The sequence below is a fragment of the Acanthisitta chloris genome, unplaced genomic scaffold (assembly GCF_000695815.1).
Source record: "Acanthisitta chloris isolate BGI_N310 unplaced genomic scaffold, ASM69581v1 scaffold1864, whole genome shotgun sequence".
NCBI lineage: Eukaryota > Metazoa > Chordata > Aves > Passeriformes > Acanthisittidae > Acanthisitta > Acanthisitta chloris.
In genome coordinates this window covers 1-23,155 of record NW_008669648.1, presented here as the reverse complement: position 1 = coordinate 23,155, position 23,155 = coordinate 1, and the positions used below count along the sequence as shown (strand labels likewise).

Here is a 23,155-nt window from a genome sequence, read left to right as displayed (position 1 = left end):
GGAATTTGAGGCTGCCAGGTAAGTTAAAGCTGCATACTGAACTTCCAAATGACTGACTTCTCAGACATTAGGAAGAATTTCTTTTCAGAAAGGATCAATAGACACTGAAATTGGACTGCCCAAGGAGGTGGTGGAGTCGCCATCCCTGGAGGTGTTTAAGGAAACACTGGATGTGGCACTCGATGCCACAGTCCAGTTGACATGTTGGTGTTAGGGCCTAGCTTGAACTCAATGATCTCAGAGTCTTCTCCAACCTTAATGATTCTATGGTTCTTCATTTGTGAAGCAGGGATGGGAGGGAATTAAAGCAGATAAAAGGAGGGGAAGGAAGGGAGGAGCAATTTAACTACAGGATGTTTTAACTACATCATTAACCACTGATTTCCCTGCCATGGTCATCCCACAAAACCTCTCTATTTGCAGACTGTACACTGGTACATAAGCACAGGAGCACGGTGAACAGCCACCAAGTGTTGGCTCTCATTTGAACTCAGGAGCTGAGCTACACTTAGCATATAACACTTACCATCCTCATAGACCAGCTTTGCAGTCTGATTAACCTCAGGTACGTCCTGAGCTGCTGCCGATGCTGCAACCTGAATGGAGTTTGGAGATTAGCCTTAGATGAAATCATATATTCCAACCTTAAAAGGCAACAAAACTCATAACAACGTAAAACAAGCCTACATCAAGAGTAATACACATTAATTCATTTATAACAGTAGTTTAACAGCCAAACAAATGACAAAGTAAACTTCGAGAGGCATCTGCTCCAAACTGGCCCAGTGCCTCTTAATTATTCTCCTTTAAAACTCTATGGGTTAGTGGACACATTTGGCAGGACAAAACATGTAACACTTCCAGTGACCACAGACCAACAAAACAGTCATTTAGGTGTACTGCTTTGAGCATCATCAGCACAGCTTACAGCATTAAGTATTAAGCTCCCAAGGATAGGTCCCATCGGATATTATCACAACAGGAGGTGAAGTTTGCAAACAACACTTCTGCACATCCCATGTTACTCAGTTGAAACTCACCTGGGTGACAAGAATGAAGAGTCTTCCATGCAGGCGTGAAAGCTTTTGCAAAGTTTTTACTCTACTTTCCATTAACTGGTATAACATTCCCAGCTGAGGAATAAGGTCTGGCAACTTGGGAGAAGAGATGGATGAAAAAGAAGAAGCTGTTAACCAACACATCCCAAATGTCTTCTTTTTTTTTTTTTTTTTTTTAACTACCTTTATGTGTTTGGGGCAAGCAGTCCTTGCTTACATTATTCTAGACAGAAGTGAGAACTGACAGCTCACAGGAACCACCTGCTGCCCAATCAACTAACACTTAACTATGTTCAGAAACATCAGCTACTTTCAAAACATGACAATTCTTCTACTGCTTTTCCTTTGCATGGTCACTGCCATACACAGGGATCACAGCACTATTCAGAAAGGTATGTAAATGGGAACTGAACATACACCAGTGCATGAATTCAGCCTCAGCAATGTGTGCAAGTTCAGACACTCAGCAAACTTACAATAAACATAAGAAAGGACTAAGTGCCAAAATGTCTTTTTATTAACCCAGCAAGAGTGCTGTATCCATCACTTGTAAGGCAAAGCTGGACCTCAATCCAGCAGCTACAACATTACTTATTACCCTGCCAACTTTGGCACACCTTTACCCTATAAATTCAGTCATGCCCAAGACAGTCTCAAGATGAGCATTACAAGGGCAAAGAAAACTTAGTTCTGAAAGATTTAGTGACACAGGCTGAACTACTCTTTGACACTAATTTTGTTCCCTCTCACAGGTGTCACATAACTTATCTTGGTTTGACTTTGGGACAGCTACAATTATGTCATTAAAGACTAACACAATCAGCAACCACAAATTTATCAGCAATGTGTTTGGTAGTTGTTTTATCAGTTTGGCAAAAGTGGCAGAAGCATGGCACTCTGTACACTGATTTGGTCACCATCATACATGGAAAGCAGAAGACAGATTCCTGGAGGAAGACAATATATTTATTTCAAGAATTTAAATCTACTTTTAGTTAAGTGCATTGGCATTAATGCAAAATACTTACTGTGGAAAGGTAGGATGCATGTAGAGTGAAAATAGATTTCAACCATCGAACCATTAGTGAGGCACTGGAAAAGAAAAATAAATTATATCAAAGAGATACTGGCTGAGACACACATCTCACATTCTAGATGCTAAATGGTTCTATATAAAGTGTTCCTCTTTCTTTCATTAGAAAGACAAATGCAGATGGAAACATTAACAGTTTGGCTATCCAGATGAGGTATGTAAGTTATTTGCTAGGAAGAGAACAGACATTTCAGTGAGGGACTCAACTAGACCAACCCAACCCAAGCCCCACAACTAGCTACAGCTGACCTCAGCAAAGCTGTCCTTATGGCAACATAACAAGATGGGGGGAGCAGTTTTTGTTATTAAACACACCACCAGGAGATGTCTAAATACATTTTATAATTAAACTGAACAAGCTATACATCTGATAGTTATTTTATTTTACATATTGATCAGGTCTATAGTGTAAACATTTGGGGACTTCAGCTGCATTCTCAGGGCTACATGCTTATTTCAGGCAGCCTTTTCCCTATTTGATTTCAGTTCAGCCATCCTGACAAAGCACTGCCTTAAGTGCTTTTTTTGCACTCACAATCAGCTGAAAATTTTTCCCTCCACATGCTGCAGTTTAATTACAGTTACTATGGAAATCAACCACATAGGTGGCAGACGGGACAACATATACACATGCAAAAAGATTCAGGTGAATTAAACAGAAGTTGAGTGTCTCTTACCTGTACGGGTTGCCCTGCAATCTCTTTGTAAGCTAAAAGGACAAAAAAAAAAAAATTAATAATCAGTCAATAGTCAGCAATGAGTAACAAACACTGTGAATTTAAAAACAACACTGCATCCTTGTGACAGCCCCAATGTTGAGGCAGAAAGTTCTCTAGGCATTTGAACTTTGCTAGGATTAACCACTGCCAGAGTCCATAAAATTACACTGCTGGCTCTGCCGTCCTATGCATAGGCTGCTAACCTGCAGAAGCTTAGTTTTATTATTACAAGATAACTGTAACTCTTAGAAGGCAATATGAAATATAAAGCTGGCAGGAATAAGCGGAAGGAAATGCCTTTTTTCATGTGTCTCTGTGTATCTGCTTAGTAAGCAGCTGTAATAAGGTACCCAAGTTGGAGAGACAAGTGAAGGTGGTATCAGGTAAAGGCTATTCCACAGAACAAATTTCAAGCTCTGGAGAAGACAGTTACACAAAGATCTGTCCACCCACTGTGATTATATATAGTCAAACACTTGCACTTAGCTTCCCTGACAAGGCTCCCAGGGAAGTAACACTGCATCTCATTAACATAAGCCTGAGGAGGTGCTGCAATACTACACAGCACCAGGATATCTGCATGATGCAGTTAAGGTCAGTACAAGCAAAAATTAAATCTTATTTGAGGCCAGCACATTAAAATACAAGAAAAACCTAACTATTAACTTACATTATAGAATGCCGTTCACATAACAAGCAACAAATCAATGTTCAGTTTAAAAAAGTAATGATAATTAAGGCTAATCATTAAAATATTTCTGTCCAAATACAGATTTTACTTAGTATCACTGAATAAGTACTTCAGAAGCCAAATCCCTATTAAAATTACTACTAAGTGATGTTGCAAAGCTTAAATATAGCAACTGGGCTCCAGGCTATCATTTTCCAAGTGTTATCTAAACTCACTGCTTTCAGCATGCATTCTATTTTTCTTTCTCACATGTGAGTATCTAGCATATTTATGTTGATACAGCTTACTCTGGCTAGCACTGCTGTTTTCATGCTTCAAATTATTGTCCATTTTAACAGCTGAAAAGATGCAATGGTAATTGCTTGCCATGGACTAAACAAGTTTTTGCTTGACTTCTTTTCTTTTTCCCCATATAATCATTTAAGGCACTATTACATGACCTAATGATCTTCCTAGCTTTGACAGTGCTACTTTGTCCTTTGGTTAAGCTTCAGCCAGAGAAGACAAACAGTGTATCAGAGATAAATTTAAGGAACATTTCTGTCCAGTTGAAGTACCAAACCAATTTCATTTGTAAACATAACGAGACATATCCTAGATTTTCCCCAGCTAGAATGCTAACCACACATAGTTTGTATGACAGTACAAGGACAGTCTCTCCTACCTCATGCAGCAGTGGAATGACAGCATGTATAGGCATTCTGGCTACTGTGTTCTTTACTACATTGTCCCTTCTTGTGTTAAGCACTTTCTGTTAAAATGAAAAAAATATCATCAGAGTATATTCAGTTTTAACATGTGTATGAGCAACTAGCAAAATTTTAAAATTCCTGGCTTTAAATCTCTTTTTCTACTCCACTACCTATGTATGCCAAGAAAAGGATAACAAGTAAAAGATTTACTATGAAAAGGAGTTCCATTTTCCAAGTCAGGTACCATTAACAAAGCAAGACACTTGATTAATCCATTTAACACAACCTATCACTGCCTCTAGCCCACCCACCCCATATCAGAAATTAAGCACCACAGGCATGTTAAAACTTCCCTTGCCATTTTTGTTTGACTTGTGTAAATAAATGCCTTTCACCAGCATCTGAGACAAGAAATTTCTATTAATCAAATTTCTAACACTTCCGTGCCCCAGAATTAATATTTCCTCCCAGTCCAAGCACAAAGTTAAGCTTTTTCAAGTGAACTGTTGTCATCAATGCATTTTTTCCAACAATATCTGCTTGGAAACCATACACTCGGGAGACTAAGCACAGATTATGCTCCAGCTCAAGCTAAAGGGAAGATGGCTGCATTGACACACCACTTGCAAAACATCTGCACTGTGACATGACAAATTTATCATAAACAAGGTGCCTCCAAGTTCATGGACTGACTCAGGAGGCAAGGCAGATCACAACAAAAAGGTAACATTGCTACTCTCATTCACTGCCTTGAGCAGCAAACCAGCAAAAAGCAGCTGGGAGAAACAACAGGATGTTAACTGTTCAGCCCTCCTGGCATTCAGGAAGGCTCCCAACAAGTCCCAGATACAACAGCATACAACGATCTTGCAACACTTACATTTAAGATCTCTGCATCATTGCTTTCCAAGCCCTGAACCAGAAGCACAGCAAAGCTATCTGTTTGTGGAAGGCCACCTGGAGTTTTTACTTTGCTCACATCAATATCCAGTGCCCCCAGGCGCTCTTCAATGCTCTCCTGCAGACAGGAAACAAGGGCAGTGCTGTTACAGTGCAGCTTCTCAGAAATACCATCTGAAAGCAAAGTATCTAACCTACAGCATTCCTTCTGATTCTGCTGGAAAATGACACAAATTTTGCATACTTTTTTCAATGCCCTGATGGAGAACAGCATGAGAAAAGAGAAGATGAAGTTTTGGCTGAAAGGTACAAAGAGAGAGACAGACACAAGCGTGTGACAAGAGTTCTGCAGCAATCTGGCAAAACTATGGGCAAGGCACCCAGGAATGGAATGAAGGAAATTTTCTCAGCAGAGGAAAGACTCTTTCATACAAAAAGATGGTATCATTAACCTTGCTCCCACACCAATCAAAGCAAGTCCAAGGACACTTGAAGAAAGTATAGTGATGATTTATGATTCCAGTTTCTCCATCATTGCTGTGTTTTAAAAAGGGGAAGACCCTTACCTCTGTCTCTCCTGGTTTCCTCTTGTTTTTCTTCTTCTCCTTTCCCAAGGCTGGAGTTTTGACAGCTGTACTATGTCCTGGAATGCCAGGCACTAGAACTTTGGTGTCCGAGTTCACAACAGGTGTCTTTACCTAGTACAGAGATAACCATGTGTGTGAATTACCAATACCCTGAACTTTCTTCCAGTTTAAAATACTGATTATACTCTGAGACTCTCACATACATGACAAAACCAGCCTGACATAACCTGGTTTTCTAACATATATATTAGGAAAATCCTACATTTTTAATAACAATGAACTAGCTGAAGTAACAGTCAGCTAATTTTCATCATTTACTAATGCAATGGTCTCTTCGGAATCACCTGTGAATCACTTTCTTACAAGCTTGTACTGAATTAAGTGTTTGGATCCAACAACAAATATCTGGATGTTTGCTAGCAAATAGATACCACATGTACTAACAGTCAGGCCAGGCATGTAGATTGATTCAGCTTCCACTGGAAGGCAAGATGATCTGACCAGGAAAAGCAGCACAATCCTACAGCAGAAGATAGTTACTATTTGCTTCAATCCCAAATCCACTTTTCCTCTAGGAATTGCTCAGTCACAGGACACAGTTGTCTGAATTAGACTATGATTGGTGACAGGGCAATCTTAGGTTATACCAAACAAGCTACAGTATCATCTTCAGTGAACACAAAGGAGATGGAATTTAAAAGGCAATGTATTTAATAACCAAGTGCTTCCCGGACCCACAGAGGATGTAAGGAAGTATGCCACTTACAGAGTATCAAGAATGCTACCTGCTACTTCCAGAACACTTCTTCAACCACAGCACTTCTGTCCAGGCTTTTTTTTTTTAACTACCTGCCTAAACTTCTGTACTTGTGGAACCCCTGCTGGTCTCCATTGAAGTGACACAAATATAATCTACTACAATGAGGAAAGCAACTTCCATATGCTGTGTGTAAAGGTAAAAAAAAAAAAAAAAAAGAAGATAGATTTTCTGACTCAAGAACTTTACTGTAAAACAGCAACGATGTTAAAATACTACCCTTTTGCTCACCACACTCATCACTGACCTTCTCCCAACACAGCATGCTCAGACAGCCAAGAGAAATGTGTCTTCACTGGAATTCGGCAAAAAGCGAAACCAAGATGGATATCATCACTGCATGCTAGGGTGTTCCTGCACCTCTCACTGCATTTCAGCTCTGCTACCCACCACCAGCTCCAAGACTGAGAAATCAGCACAAAACTCTCGCTAGCTGATGGAGCACCAGATCCAGCAGGTTAACCTTAGGGTCAGAAAAACAGCTCTGTCTGCTCACTTCACTGATATATCAAGCCTTTCAAATCTTCAGGGCACTGAATGGTCACAATGATTAAGAACTTCACAGCCTATTTCTAAACACCCAAGGGATCCTACATGAGAGAAAACAGTGGCAAGTGGCCTCAGTGGACACTGTTGCCATCTAAGTGCCAAGCTCACATTCCCAGGTCCCTGTGAGAAGGAACATGTGAAGGCCACCTCTTGAAAGAGTCAAAAGGACATGCCCTTCAAGGTTCCTTTTTATTTATTCTCTACAATAAAGCCATCCCACCTTCACCCCAAACCATCAGGGTCCAAGAGGCTGTACAAACCAACAGACTCTAAGGAAAGGACTGATATCAAGCAGAAAACTCCTAGCAATCAGCCCCATCTCTCAAGCAGACCTGCTGAGAACAGGAATTGCTATGAGCTACAGGAGAGTATCCATGTGGTCTGACACACAACACAGCAGTCACAAAGCACTCTGCACCCACACCTGCCTGAGTGCTATGGACGTCTGTAGCTACCACTGCAGCTCTGAACAGGTCCATCCAAAAATCCAAACTCATTTTAAAACAGCACTGGATTCTACCACTTCCAAAGTAAAACACAAGAAGTGACAAAATCACATTTCATGCCAAGCTCACCTTTGTCAGAGCAGCATCTGTTTTAAGTGACAACACTTTCTGGATGTCCCTTACCAAACATATGTGGGATTCACTGGAGTTCAAAGACTAGAAGGACAGGAACAAAACCAATTAATATATTTGACATTTCCTGCAAGTCATTGTAATACTGAAAGATGAGAACAAATTCCAGAGGTATAAACTAGAATGAACTTTTTTTCACTCTAATACAGCAGCTCCTTTGCATATCTGCCTTTTGTTAACAGATCTCTGTGCTCTTCAAAGAAGTTCACACATGCAAACTTAAACAGTATTAAAACCAGTTTCAATGGCCTAACTCAGTAACAGCTGAAACGATGAGAAACAGCCAGCAATGATGGAAAGGTGTACTCCAGTTGAAAGAATGGAAGATACAACCAACCATTCAGAACAGCTCTGGGGCAACAGTCACAGCTCCCAAAGAAGGGAGAAGGAATAGGCTTTGTCTTGTTATGCAATTTTAAAAAAGTAAAAATAAAAGCTAAAAAAATAAAATCATAGCAATTTCACCAAGAGCAGTATGCAGTGGATATTGCAGAATCCAAACCCTCTCCAGTAAGTTTTACATACCACTTTCTCTATGATGGGCTGTAAGGTGTTTCCATACACCAGCAGCAGAGACTGTTTGTCCGTGCAAAACGCAGCTGCTAGAATAGGGACTGGTTTGGGTGTGGAGTCCCCATCATTCCCAGGCGTTGCTATCTGGATAGTACAGTTTGACGTTAAAGGTTTTTTGCAATAACTGGGGGGGGGAAAAGAAAAGAAATTAAAACATTCCAAGAGACTTAGCTTAAACACTTCAGTATCTTGCACATCTAAGCACCTTTCAATAGCAGGTCCTAGGCAAGCTCAGCCATTTCACACCTTTTACAGGTGGCTAAGATGACACGTGGACACAAAATCTGGGCTAAAGCCACACTTAATACTGACATGCAGCACAGCCCCCAACAGGTAAGTTCTCTAAAAATGTGTCCATCAGCCCAAGACACAGAACCAGCTGGAACCTGGTTTGCAAGCAGATACAAGAGCTTATAGGCAGTAGCTTAACAAAACTGAACTTTGCCTTACAGTAATCCCAGACCATTCCCAAAAACACCCTCAAGATGAATACTAACTTACCCATTTAAGATATGTTCAAATAAATGCAACTGCCCATCTCTGCACACAACTGCTAACTTCACAGGCTGAAAGAAGGCACAGCAGGAGAATTTAATTAGATTAAAGAACAAACCTCCTGTAAGTACAGGACATCAAGAGACAGTTGCATGGCTATGATTCGACTCTTTTCAGTACATAAACACATCAAACTAAATCTGTAAAGAAGATCAAAGGCATAACAACTTGGGAACACTTAGTAGAACTATGTAGAGACAAAAAGATAACTCATAACTGTACTTCAGTGTATTACTACTAATATATGCCAATTTGAACAGTTTGTACAGTGGCAGACACATGTCTAAAGGCACAGGTCTACAAAGATGCTGACACTATAAATATGCTTAGAGGAAAAAACCTGATGACTCCTCTGAGCAATTAAATGATGGAGGGACATTACAGAATATTCTCCTACACATGCAGTAAGAAGGAACAAACGGACATATCAGAAAAATATAGCATGAAATACTGTTTTGAGAAAAGGAATCTGAAGGCAGCAGCAGAAAAATATTTTGAATAATTACTGAAAGTTTGTGAACATGTTTCATATGCACGCATTTTTCATAAGGTGACTGCTTCAAAAATCTTCTACCTGCTAAAATTGAGATATGGGGAATGCACACTGCTGCTTTTAACTCATTAAATGCAGTTAAGACTTCTTGAACTTTCTTCAAGAACCACTTGAAATCAGAAAAAAAAAACCAAACCAGGATTCACACCCAAACCAGATTTTTTGAAGTAATTCTTTTGTGTTTTTGCTGCCGAGTTCTAACAACCATTTTGACTACTAATTTGTTCTAAATAGGAAACTGACATTTGCACCATCAAACCAAAATTTTGAGGGTGGGGGAAAGCCCACTGAATTTGCACTTAGTAGCTTTGAAAAGGAGTATTTCAAACTATCAGCTTTAGAAATGCACCTGTAATAAATATCCTTACACCCATGACTTCAGATCTAATCTCTGCACAACAGAACCCAAATACAAACCAAGCTTCTTTCTTCACACCCTTAAAAAGGAAACCCATGTGACAAGTGAAAGTTGTTGAACATGTCTGGTTACAAACTATCACTCCTACCTCTTCTTTGACTTCTGATACAGTCAGGTCAACAAAAGTTGGTTCATCTGTTACTGAGAAAGACAGCACAGCATTCTTTTCTTTCCTATCTGATCTGATCTGCCTGCAAGACATGAACAGTACACATTATTTACCATAGCACAAACAGCACCCTCTGCACCTGACATGCATTATAACACCTATAAATGACCAGTGACTGTGGTAGTATCCACCCCATCCAAAAATATGATGCTGACATTTCAAGTTTTCAGCTTAGATATTCTAACTTGCAAGTGCAAAGTAACTCCCAAGTGAAATTGAGCAAGAAAACTTCACATAAAACTTAGAGCAAGTGCAAAGAACAAGCAAGTTTATTACACAGTATGTTCTGGCATAGACTAGCAATACAAATGGCAACTGGAAACATGCTCAGACACAGCCAAGGAAAATCGTGTCTTCACTCAACAATCAGTGCATCAAAACCACCATTTAAGAGATCATCTCTGCATTTTCCCCAGAGTGTCCTTTCGGCTTCACCTTCTGTTTAATCACAGAGTTCAGAACATACTTGATGCGTCCACACTCGATGCTGAACACAACCTGTCACAAATTATGAAGAGCTTACTTACCATACACTCAATAATCGATCGTGTATTGCTCCAGACAAGAAATAAAGTCCTGTAATTCCATCAAAGGGTTTACTTTCATTCATAGGTTTCACTGTGGTAAACATTAATGATGACACTGACGTAGCATGGCCTGTGAAATGCTAAGACAAAAACAAAAACAAGGATCTGACATATGGCAAAATTCAAAACATTACTTAAAGAACATTAAGAAAGATTCAAGCGTTACTAAGTCAACAAGGACAATTGTGGGTCTGTAACTTTAAGATCAACTTTCTTGCATTTCCATATGTCAAGGAAGCTTTTTCCGACCCTACAGATATTTATCAGCACTTTACACGTTAAGTGGGGAATCAAAGGCAAATTCACTGGGACTAAATCCATGCAAAAGAAATCACATTCACCTGTACTTCTGCTACTGTCACAAAGCACTTCCATCCCCATCTTAAACTTCAGCTTTTACAATGGAATCAGTTTCAGTTTCAACTTCCAGCAGACCACCCAGGACTGCTGGCACACTAGGTCTGTTCAACACACCACCCCCAGGCCCCTCAAAAAATTGGTCCTTCAATCTACTCTTGTAAATAGTGGTTTTGGTCACCACGGGACGCAGACACACGTGGCAGTTGCTATGTGCCAGCAAACCCACAAGAACAGCACATGTGTACACACTTACCTGACAGCAAGTACCAGGAGACTCAGAGACTAGCTGTGTCCTATCTGCTAGCAGCCAATAGAGCATGGAGGCACTCATGGATCAGCTAGAGCATGGGCATGTGCCATGAGCCCTGTGCAGGGAACAACAAGGGGTTCGCTCCTATGCCTCCCAACTGTTTCAACAGCAGAACTGATAATGCCACCAGTTATGTGAAGTTTAGCAAGGAAACCTGAAGGCTTCATGGAAGGACTTGTGTTAAAAGTCAGGGAGCTCACACAAAAAACCCCTGGCAGCAGTAACTGATACAGTGGTTAACAGAATTCTCCTTCTAGAAGGGTATTAGAAGGAGACTTAGAGAAAAAGAAAGGCATCCATCTTTCTCCTACAGGCTTGAGAGAGTGCTGGTAGCATGCTCAGACACAGCCAAGGAATTTCATGTCCTCATTCACTCTCAGCAAGTTGAAACCACAGTTGAGTGTATCATCACAGCAAAAGCCTCCAGCAACTCCAAAACTGTTAATTGTCTCCTCACACACACTGAAATTTTTAGTTGTCCAATCAAGATCCATAATGTCACCAATGAAGAAGGGTATTTTTTTTTACATCTCGTTTAACAGAGGTACTTACTCTGTAGACTTCTTTGGTCTCCAAGTCCCACAGTTTTATAGTTCTACCAGCTGAAAGCAGCATTTTTCCATCTGGACTGATGCATAGAGACATGACACTGCTACTGTCGCCTTTCCACTTGCTAGATATTGGATAGAGAGTTTTTGAACAAAGGGAGAAAGATGCAGAAATAGAAAAAACAATATTCATTAAGGTAATCTCAAAATGCACAACCACCATGATGGAAAATTTAAGGAAAATTTAGAAACCGGTAATTTAAGTAGTCAAAGTTCAAAGCTATTCTGCTTCTGAGCCTCTCCTTCAAATTAGTTTACAAAAAACCCACAGCAACTCAAAAATATAAAACTACTTAATACTGAACTGTAGACCTTTTCTTTAATATTTGCCTATTCTGTTCTAAATTCCTCTCTCAAAGTTCTCTACTGCTTAAAATAGGGCAAGAATAGCCATACCAGTGCCTGACTTCTCTATGCACCGTAATCCAAAAAGCTTACACCAACCCATTCAGAAAGGACTCCCTGACACTGAAATTCAGAGTTTCCAAGACCATTCAGTTCCTGGCACTCCTCCCCAGTCTGTCAGTGCCACTGACAATAACAAACTTCACCCTAATGTTCTACAGTTCAAAGCACTATTTAAAAACACCAGAAAAAGTGGGGGGGAATATAAAGATGCTATCATGAACAGCTTGCACCTGCTTTGAAGGAATATGAATACTACATGTTTCTTGCAGGACAAAATTGCAAGGAAAGCATTAACACAAACCCATTACAGTTAGGAAGCAGTCTGCAACACACCATATTCTGACTATAAACAGCTGTTCTGGAAATACTTCCAAAAGCCTTTCACATGCCCAAGCAGTATCTCTCCTGTCTTCCAAAACTTAGATCATTTACTCTATCACTTCTGAAAGTTTTACAGCCTACAAACTTGACAAACAACACTGCAACTTACAGAAAGTCTGACAAGATTTTGTATGATCTTCCAAAAAAAAAAAAACCCAAAAAAATTCAGACTAAGAATTTCAAACCATTTAATGATGTAAACTAAGAAGATATTTTTAAATGTACTAAAAAGACAAGTCTAAACTATACTGCAGAATATAAGACAGAGCAAAAATGCACTGGTTTTCACTTTACTTTGTATAATTTTTACAAGAAAGAACTTTAAACAGGATTTCATAAAAAAAGAAGCTGCATAAAGAGATGTCCAGAATGCCACTGATAGAGTACTTAAGACATCAAAATGCTAGAGAGAAACACGAAGTTATCCTGAATGTTTTAGACTACCTGTCTACAACACCTTGCCTTGACTTTTCAGAAACTCTCTCTTTCCCAACAGCATGTCGCTCTGCCAGAGATTCCATGTGTGCTGCACTGACCTCCTGAAGTGGCCCTAAGGAGTACTTCTACAGTAAAGTCAAGCCTAAAGCCATATGGTTTCAACTCCCTGTCTAGCAATCCATACTTCTATAGGAACATGTCTAGAAGGCTGCAAATAAAAGTTCACAGATTCACAGTATACTCTGAGCTGGAAGGGACCCATGAGGATCACTGAGTTGAACTCTTGGCTTCACACAGGACATCCCGAAGAATCACACCATATGCCTGAGAGTATGGTCCAAGCATTTCTTGAACTCTGTCAGGTTTGGTGCTGTGACCACTTCCCCAGGGAGCCTGTTCCAGTACCCAAACACCACCTGAGTGAAGAACCTTTTTCTAATATCCAACCTAAACTGCCCCTGACACAATTTCAGATAAAAAGCATCATGTTATATTGCTCATGTATTCTTATACTATGCACTCCAGGAATTAATTTCTGTTGCCATCTTTAAAATGAAAGAACATGATGCCTCCAATTACATTTCATAAACACAGTCCCCTCTTCCACCCACGGTCCCTGGTACGGGACAGGGACAGAGGGGAACACTCAAGAAGCATGACAGCAAAAATTCTCATGTTTCCAGAGAAAGCAGCATGTATTGGACCTATCCTAAGTACCTGTACATGAACACAGAGGCTGTGGGATACAAACAGGGTGAATTAGGTGTCCACGAGCAACTTTAGAGCTTTGATCTCACTGGGATCATAGAAGAGCAGTGGGATACCTTGCAAGAGTGTTGCAATAAAAGGATCTTTAGGAAGGCACTTCAGCAAGGACATGCCAGGAAGGCAAAAAGGAGAGGGGTGACTCCACATAAAAGGGTGGCATGAATGCATGGAGCTTTCCCCTGAAACAGGTGAAGGGCCACTGCAGAACTTATAGGTACAAGAGACCAACAAGGGTGATGTGGTCCACATGTGTTACAGACTGTCTGATTAAACAAGAAATTGATAAATCTTCATAATCCTATGCCCTGGTTCTTTTAAAGGGACTTTAACCCCCCCAGCACCTGCTGGATGGGCAGCACAGGAGTCACATGCAGTCCAAGAATGCTGGCAAGTGCTGAAGACCTATTCTTGATGTGAGTGATTTGCAGCCATCCACTGTGAAAGATGACTGACTGATCAGCCACTCAAAGTAGGGGAAAAAAGCACTAAAACTCCAGCTAAACTCTGCAATAGAGTTTAAGACCCTAAGAGAGATGAGCAATATGAACAACAGAATTACAACACTGCACTTAAAAGACCAGACTGCAACTTACACGGAGAACTGACTGGCAGGATCCCACTTGTGGCTGCCCAAAAAGAGAGAAGAGGCCCAGGAAAACTGGTTGCCCTTCTGGGATAACCTCCTCAAAGCAAAAGACCAGTCTCTTCCAACAAGCAGAAAATCACCAGCAATTACAGCAAGTTGACTTGACCAAGTGGGAAGCTCCTGACTCAACTCAAAACCAGAAAGAAACCAGAAGTATGAAGAAGATGCAAGTGGAGATGTGTTACAGAGGAATGCTGAAATATAGTCCAGGCATTCAGGATCAGAATAAACCAAAGCTTAGCTGGTGTTCAAATCCACAGGGAATATGAAGGCCAGCTAAAGGACATCCACATCCAGCACATCAGCAGCAGTAAGATGATGACTGAGGAATGTGTGCTGCTGCTCCTGAATGGCACAGGGACCCGTTCAGTGCGCACAAACAGCAAAAGCACTGAAGAGCAAAGTCTCTCAGGCCCTCCTATGTTCTCAACCTAGTGCCAGAGTCAGAAGGAGCAAAGCACTCCCCATAGTAAAGGGACACCAAATTAGGGATCACAACAGCAAATCCAACACATGTGACTCCCTAAGATTGCATGGGATGCATCCAGAACTGCTATGGCAAGTGTTATTACAAGACCACACTATCATTTTGGGTGGTCACACAGGCTCAGGATAAATTTCTGATGACTTGGGAAAAAAAAAAGAAAGGAGACAAAATATATCCACAGAAGGAGAATCCAGCAAAGAGCAGGGAAGGTTACACAACAACTCCCCCAGAAGTCCAGTCCAGGCACACAAAGGTCAAGGCACATGTGGCACTGGTCAGACACCATTTGTAAATCTATCTGATTGCCTTCTTAATGAGACAGCTGTCATGGCAGATGAGAAGTGAGCCACAAATGCCACTTAATTTGACTTTAGCAATGCTTTTGACAATGTCTCACATAGTTATCTATGCAGCCAAATGGGAGATATATAACCTGGATGGATGGACTCTAAGGAGGCTAAGATCTGGCTGCATCATTGAGTTCAAACAGTTGTGATTACTGGTATGAAGTCCAGCTGGTGGACAGTTACTGGTGTCACTCATTAAGGACATCCCAACAGTGCTTAATATCCACTGCAATTGCCCAGATCTTCATTAATGACCTGAAAATAGGACAGAGCACACACATCAGAAGTTCACATTCAACACCAAGCTAGAGAGAACAGTTGATATGCTGGAGAGGAGGGCAGGGCTGCTACACAGGGGCACCTCAACAAGTCTGAAAACTGGCTCTTACAAGCAAAAAAAAAAAGTAAAATCCTGCAGGGGGGATAGAAAACTCCCAGTACAGGTTGGGGACAAAAGTTGGCTAGAAAGTAGCTTTGCAGAAAAGAGGCCTGTGGTCCTCATAGTCAGTTGAAGATGAGCAAGCAGGAGGTCCCTGTTGCAATGAGGGCAGCTGCATGCTGATTTGCATTAGCTGCAGTGTCGCCAGCAGGTCATGGAAAATGGTTCCATTGCTCTGTGCAGCTCTTTTGAAATTGCATCTGAGCACTACACCCAGTCTGGGACAGTACAGAAAGTCAGTGGCATAGTGGAGTAAATCCAGTGGAAGGCACAAAGAGTGCTTAGGGACTACAGTACATAGTGCAAGAGGGAAAGGTGAAGAAACTGGGTATGTTCAATCCTGAGAAGAGAAGGCTAGAAGGTGATTTTACTGTCATCTTCTGCTACTTTACATCAGGGTGTCGATACAACATAAGGATGCTTCCTTTTTCTAGGGAAATCACAGATGCAACTGGTAATGCCTGCAGGGCCCACACCAACCTTAACAAAACCAAGGAGCTGCAGTAATAACACAACAGGAAATGTTACTAAAAAGAAACATCAAGAGAAGATCAATAGGCCATCACATCCTAGACTTTCATTGAAGAAAGATAACCAGGATTGTGAATAGAAATCTTGGTTTCTTCTTTAAAGTTTACGAACAGTTTGACTTTGTTACAAAAGAAAGTAAATGCCTCCACCAGACATCTTGTTACTCTACACTAAGCTCTATTTTGCTCAACGGTACTCTCACTAGTAGCAGCCTGCTCAGACAGCCAAGTGGAACTGTCCCCACTGTGCATCAGCAGTGAGCGAAACCAAGTGGGTTATCATCACAGCAAGGCCCTTCGAGCAAAGCTGAGTGCATGCACCATGTTTGACTGGGATGAGGTCTTCCATATTTCCAAGGATTTCTTCTAGAACTGAAGATTTTTTGGCATTTTGTGGGACTTTTAGTCCCACTAAAAGTTAGCATTGAAAGCGACAAACTCCTCTCAGCACAGTTTCATCTAGCCTTTCCAATATACAGAGGAAGAAAGCCAACTATGGCAATTACTCTTTCATCTCTTAATAAAACCACTTCCAATCTCAGAAAAATAAGTCAACAGTCAATTCTGTACAGTGGGCATGAAGCTTGGATAGCAGAGTGCAGCATTTCCAATGGCACCTCACTAAAACCTGCAAGGGAGGCAATACACAAAGTGTGAGCAAATTTGACAGAAAACCAGCATCACTTACCACTTTACTTTGCAGGTCTGTGTGTTCCATTCCACAATGTGTTTGTCCTCTGAACAGCTATACAAGCAGCAGTTGTCTTGATGCCATCTCACACAGTTTACTCTATTGTCATGACCACCATCCTACAAAAGGTAAAAGAGAGTCAACTCCTTAAAGTAGTCTTGACTACTGACTCTTCCCCATATCAATAAAATGAACAAGGTGCTCTTCTGAGAACTAAATTCAAATTTCTGGCAACTTGAAGAGTGTGTGGTTTTAAAGACCAACATACTTATGCAGTTATATAAAGTAAAAATATTTCATATTTGAGTAAGTTTTTTCCTTCTCTCTCCCTTTCTTTAATCTTTCTTCTCTTTCACCCTACTCTGTATTCAAAATCCATCACCATGTGTTTATACTAGAAGATAAGGGACTAACTTGTACCAATTTCCGTGCCAAGTGTATCATTTCCTAATAAAACTTTGTACGTTTTTGTGGACCCTCCAACTTTTGTCCTTTCTGACCACCAGCATGGGAATCTGTGTTCCCTTCCCTTCTGGGGTGGGACACCACAGGTCAGGAGTTGGACTTTGATGGTTCTTACGGGTCCCTTGCAACTCAGAATATTCTGTGATTTTTCTAGCACTTCAGAATTAACAACAAAATTGTCCTGCCTGCTATTTTTATACACACAGCCAAACAGGCTAACAGTATGACATTTGCTCAAAGGAAAGGCTAGCACAGGTGTCTTGCTGACAGCCATCTAAATGCCTGCTTCCTTAAGTGCACTCAGAGATGAGCAGCCTTCCCTTTGTATCAGCATTCAAGAGCAAGCTATCACTGCATCAGAAAACCCTACAAAGGGTCTACTTACTGCTTGTAACAATCTAAACTTCTGTAGCTCCAAATATACTCTTCAATCATATATGAAAATATTTCAGTCTATAAAATTTCACTATTTGAATAAGTAACAACCTGCTCAGACTACTCCCAAATGTGTCACTGCAAATCAGCTCTGAGCAAGACAAACTACATCACAGCAAGGCATTCTGTTCAACAAGGATGGCGAAAAGCAACGTCTCTTATTCTAACAGGAACAATATTTTAATTCAACCTATCTGTAAAAAAACCAAAGTACGCAGGAAATCACATCTGCTGTCTTGCTCTACAGGGAAGCAGACAGTGTTTTCAAAGCAAATGAAACTAAGTTTTAACCTGAAAACATCTTTACTTTGCTCAGAGTTTTCAAGCATAGATACAGGTTTTCCATAACTGAGTGGATATTCATTACTTAGTGTCACTTGCATGCACTGTGATTTTAAGAAGTCATTGTTTTCTCTAAATTCATGTACATTTATCACCCTACAAACATCTAACAGTTCAGAAGCAGAAGTACTGCCCAAGTATCTCAATGAACTGCACAGTGATTCATACAGATTTGTTTTGCTTGTTATGTAACCTGGGACTGAAACGGAGGTACTTGTGAAGTTATCAATTGGAAAGGCCAAATGAATGTCAGTGTGTACCATTCAGAAAAGACCACGTGCTGTCAGAGCTCAAAAGCTTCCACAAGAAAGACAAGTTTGCAGAAGAGTCCATCAATGTGACACCTTCCCAAGCATCCATCAGTACTTCAATCCTGCTCTCCTCTCCCACAGTACTGTGCAGGAACTAAGGGTGTGATACTCCCACAGAGGACAGAACTCTCCACTTAGGCATTTCATCATTACTGTCACTTCTAATGCAAAATAACAAATCCATGCAAAATGTTAAGATATTGCATTAACGTCAAAACAAAGATTTTTCAGCCTAAACTGACTGAAACCATCAGTATTTGGCAGTATGTGATGAAGAGTGTATTACTTACTAGCTTGCTCTGTAACTCTCCTTTAACTGTGCTGTACAACAAAATGCTACCAACTGCTGTACCGATAGCCAGGATATCTGACTGCTGGTCCACTTCTGCAACTTCAGACTTCCGCTTTTTCCTCTGGGGGCCATCCTGGAAAAACAAAACAAGAGAAACCATGAAATAAGTTAGGCTGACTAGATAATCTCAGGGTCAGAGCAGAGCGGGGAAAAAACTTCCCTGAGGTCCAGTCAGACAGTACAAACTCTGCTAAGGCAAAAAAATGAAGACCCTGAAGTACAGAGAAGCCTAGAGACTCACCTTGTACCTCCGTGTACAAAGTAACAAAGTTGCTATGAGTCACTTGGAAACATCTGGTGGAGGCCATTTTGCCAGCCTATACCAACCATATATATGAGGGGAAAAAACCATTTTTCACACAGTTCATGCCCCAGAGGCAAAAGTAAAGACTGACAGGATAGAACACTTCATCCATGAAATTGAAACACTTGACTGAGAATGATCAATTTGTTTTTTCTCAAAAGCTATTCAGAAGACTCTTGCAAACACAAAGTATTCATAATGATTCTTAAACAGAAGCACTCCACAGGGAAAAGCAACCAGAACTCAAAGCTCAGTGCCTGCCCCAGCCCTGTTGTCAGTACCAGAGCTCCTCCTACAATCAAGTAGTTCTCAAGTCTTCACTCTCTTGCTCTGCAAGTGCTACCAACCACTTCAAGGAGGGATTTCACTTAATCTCTTAACCAAAAATGTGTGAATACAGCACATGACTGGGAATGGAAGACAAGAATAATACTGGTTCCTGAGCACATGAAACTAAAATAAAGAGGGCAGAACAAACCACTATGTTTATTCTCACCCAGTTAATCCCACACAAATAACCACACATACAGAAACAAACAAAAAATTATTCAAATACTTCAGAGGGAAAAAAAACATCCCTAATGCTACTGATGGGTTTTAAAATTGGACTTTGGCAAGTCTCCTTATATTTGTTACATTACAGCAAAGCATCTTCTCCAATTTATTTATATGCAAGCTAATGCTTCCTCTACACAACAGATCTATTTGCACTGATGAGCAACCAGAAGAAGCCAAAGGAGACTGATAAAATGTAAGCAACTGTGCAAGTTCCATGTGGTATAGCTGTGTCATATAATAGACATGCCACAGTGAATCTAAATAATTTCTACTCCAGTCCAGAGACAGAATGACAAGTAAAATTTGAGAGTTTTTACCACGACTAAGATGTAAAAGTTTAACAGTGCAGGATAAATATTTTGGTTCTTTGAAGCAGAGCTTTCTTTTCTTCTGTATTTAACACAGACAACACTTTCTGCACTGAAAACTGTTTTGGTTTAGGCCAAAAAATACCAAAATGCTATACAGAACTTTTACATCAACAACAGGCTCTTGAAAAAAGAGATTACAATGTGGATTCTTTTCCCAGGTATTCGTTTAGGCTTCATCTTTCCTTGGAAAGAAAAGTGTTTATAGAATATTACAAAAACAAGTGCTGAGAAACCACCACAGTTGCAAAGCACAACCAAGTAAACCAAGTAGGTTTTAATAAAATACATGAGGAAAGACTGAACTGTGAGATTTTTTTGACAGCAATGATAACTGAGCAATTTTGAAACTGCTGTCTGACATGCAAAGACAAAGGCCACAGACAGAGTGGAGCTACAAGTGTTTTCTGGTGCTTTTTGGCATCTTTACATAGTTTTACTAATTACTCCCCACACCTCCACTGCAAAGCAAGACTACAATTCAGAACAGATTTTATTCTCTACCCCTGCATAAATGCTCTACCTAAAATTTGTTCACTCTCCATTTCAGTTATGGCCAATTTCCAACCAAACCCAACAACCCAAAAGTACAACAGAATTCTCACTGAAGTGCAGTTATTTCCAGTGTCAAGAAATCAAGAGGAAGTGAAGATTTTCCCAAATTTTTTCACATGCATTTTTTTCACTGACCATCCTTTATCAGCACTATTAGTGGAGCATTTGGTCGGGAACTCTGCCAGTGGAAAATTCAGACACCTGTTAGTGATTTGAAAAAACAGTCTAAGAACTAAAAAGAAAATTGATCAAACTTCTCTACTCTGCATTACATTAGTGCATAGACAGACTGCCGACTGCTGCAAAGATCCATGTGGGATTCACTTGGGGAACAGTCTTAAATAAAAGCACCCTGTTCTCATGGACAGGACAGGGGAGCTGAAATATTCTAAGTATCTGTTTCCTTTTCATTTGTTTTTTTTTTACATATTTAGGGAAACTCAAGCTTATTTAGAAATCCTGTAACTTTGCCTGACAAAGTAGTTTTAATCAGTAGATGGTTAAAATAAGTTATCTGAAAAGGAAATGTGCATACGTTTTTCCACACTGGACTAGGTAAACCAGTGAGACTTCTCTTTTTAAACAGAAACCCAATCTCTGCTGCTCACATGTGAAGTAAGGCACCTAAAACACTGAATGGGGGAGGAGTCTAAAGGTCTGGACAGCTGATGATGACAGAGCAGTTGCAGCGTGTTAGGAAGAAAGTGGAAGCAGGTATTCTGAATGCTGGAATTTCACTCTTGCACAAGGCACCACACGGAGCAGGATGAACACCGCACGCAGGAAGCGCTGGCACTGGGATAGCACGTGGGCAGGGAGCATCCCAGTAAGCCACCACTGCATCAGCAATTCCAGGGCCTGCCGTTCACAACTTGATTCCTAACATTCCCCTGCAACACACAGCCTTCATTAGCATGGCAGAAGTCCAAAACATACTCAGAATAGGTATAATCTGGTCAAACACCATTTATGGATATCTACTGGCACCGTTTCCCCCCTGAACATCTGATAACAGTACTACTTCGAGAGATGCCAACTCTCCAAGAAAAAAAATAAAATACTAATGTCAGAAAGAACACAGTTAATGAAATGTAGTTGGCAGAATCATCACAGCTATACTTCTTCAGTTCAGTCTAAGGACAAACTAATGACTTCCAAAGGTTTATGGCATAATTATTCCAAGAAACAGTGTTTTCCAGCTCCACTTGAACACCTACCAATTTTCAAGCATTCAAACTACTGGAATAATTAGAAAGCACTGAGAAGTGGCCAAATGCTGTCTGATGAAGTCCATTTTCCATACTACCCTAAACCTATGGTTAAATTCAAGCACCTGTGGGCTGTCTCTAGAAAACAAGGGGGTTTTTTTAAAATAAAAGTTTTTAGAAGCCATGCAGTAACCTCCTGTGCTTAACTTAAGAGCATCACAGCACCACAGTATGTTACCTTAAGTTTTATTCCACACAGATTAACCCCACATTCACAGGCCAGTTTCAGTCAATTTAAGAGTGAAAAGCCATCTACAAAGCCCTACAAGTAATGCATGGATCCCTCTGTCTTCAGAGTTACATGACAAATGACTAGGCTAAGGCCAATCTCAAACTAACCCCTTTTACCACAGGCTTCACATGTTCTGGGAGTTTTCAAAGTTCAGGGACTAAGTTGCTGCACTGAGAAAAGTGAGACAATATCATCTTCCTTTGGATTGGTAATCTGTGCAACTAAGCATTCTGAAATACCTCTTACAGTATTTCTAATACACTGAATTGCTGATGTACCAGAGCACACTTTGAAATGGCCTCCCTGCCTCTTATGATAAATGGGGTGGATTTCACATACTTTATCCAAGGGAGACATGTTTTGGTAAGGAAAGAGTATGTTCTAGGTAAAGAAAACAGAATTACTTCAACATAAAGAGTATCCAAAGGTACCTTAGCATATACTCCAAGGATTCTCAGGTTCAGCGTTCCCCTGAGGTGAAGTCAACTAAAATTTGACCAAGGTGGAGAACATCCAAGCCCTCCAACATGTGCTATGAATAAAACTACCAAATACCTTCTGGCAGGATCCCTGGGCTCAAGAAGATGCATCACAGACAGTGTAGCAGCTGGCACGGAAATACTTCCAGGGGTAAGGAAGTGTGGGGAGACTCTGCCTTTACTGAAAGGTGAACTGTACATAGGCTCAGTGGACGCACAGCAGCCGACCTGTCCTGCAGCATCACCTCTCTGATCGAGGCAGGACGCGCCACGAAGCAACATACCTTTGCTCCTTCAAGCAAAGCTTCTTCCATGCGGGTTACACGAAAGACAAACGGTTTTACACAGTCAGTGCTTTTGCTGGGTTTCATTTAAAACACAGTAATAAAACAACAGAGCCTCCAGCGCCACTACCCCCCAGAACCGCGTAAAACCTGCCTTGTGGCAACTCGCTGGCCTTCCAACCGGACCGAT

The 23,155-nt window shown here is 40.7% G+C and overlaps 1 protein-coding gene across 1 annotated transcript in view; it reads right to left on the bottom strand.

Annotated features, from left to right (window-relative positions):
- WDR43 (WD repeat domain 43) overlaps positions 1-22,995 on the bottom strand; it is a 23,795-nt gene extending 800 nt beyond the window's left edge. The window contains exons 1-16 of the mRNA XM_009073372.1: positions 22,966-22,995; positions 18,856-18,990; positions 17,010-17,131; positions 11,822-11,942; positions 10,540-10,679; positions 9,932-10,034; positions 8,819-8,883; positions 8,270-8,441; positions 7,682-7,768; positions 5,720-5,851; positions 5,134-5,271; positions 4,226-4,312; positions 2,829-2,860; positions 2,087-2,150; positions 1,041-1,154; positions 527-596 (exon numbers count right to left, since the gene is read on the bottom strand). Of these exons, the coding sequence (XP_009071620.1) occupies positions 527-596; positions 1,041-1,154; positions 2,087-2,150; positions 2,829-2,860; positions 4,226-4,312; positions 5,134-5,271; positions 5,720-5,851; positions 7,682-7,768; positions 8,270-8,441; positions 8,819-8,883; positions 9,932-10,034; positions 10,540-10,679; positions 11,822-11,942; positions 17,010-17,131; positions 18,856-18,990; positions 22,966-22,995 (1,612 nt within the window). The remainder of the gene's footprint in view (positions 1-526; positions 597-1,040; positions 1,155-2,086; positions 2,151-2,828; positions 2,861-4,225; positions 4,313-5,133; positions 5,272-5,719; positions 5,852-7,681; positions 7,769-8,269; positions 8,442-8,818; positions 8,884-9,931; positions 10,035-10,539; positions 10,680-11,821; positions 11,943-17,009; positions 17,132-18,855; positions 18,991-22,965) is intronic.
- Between the last annotated feature and the right edge of the window lie 160 nt (positions 22,996-23,155).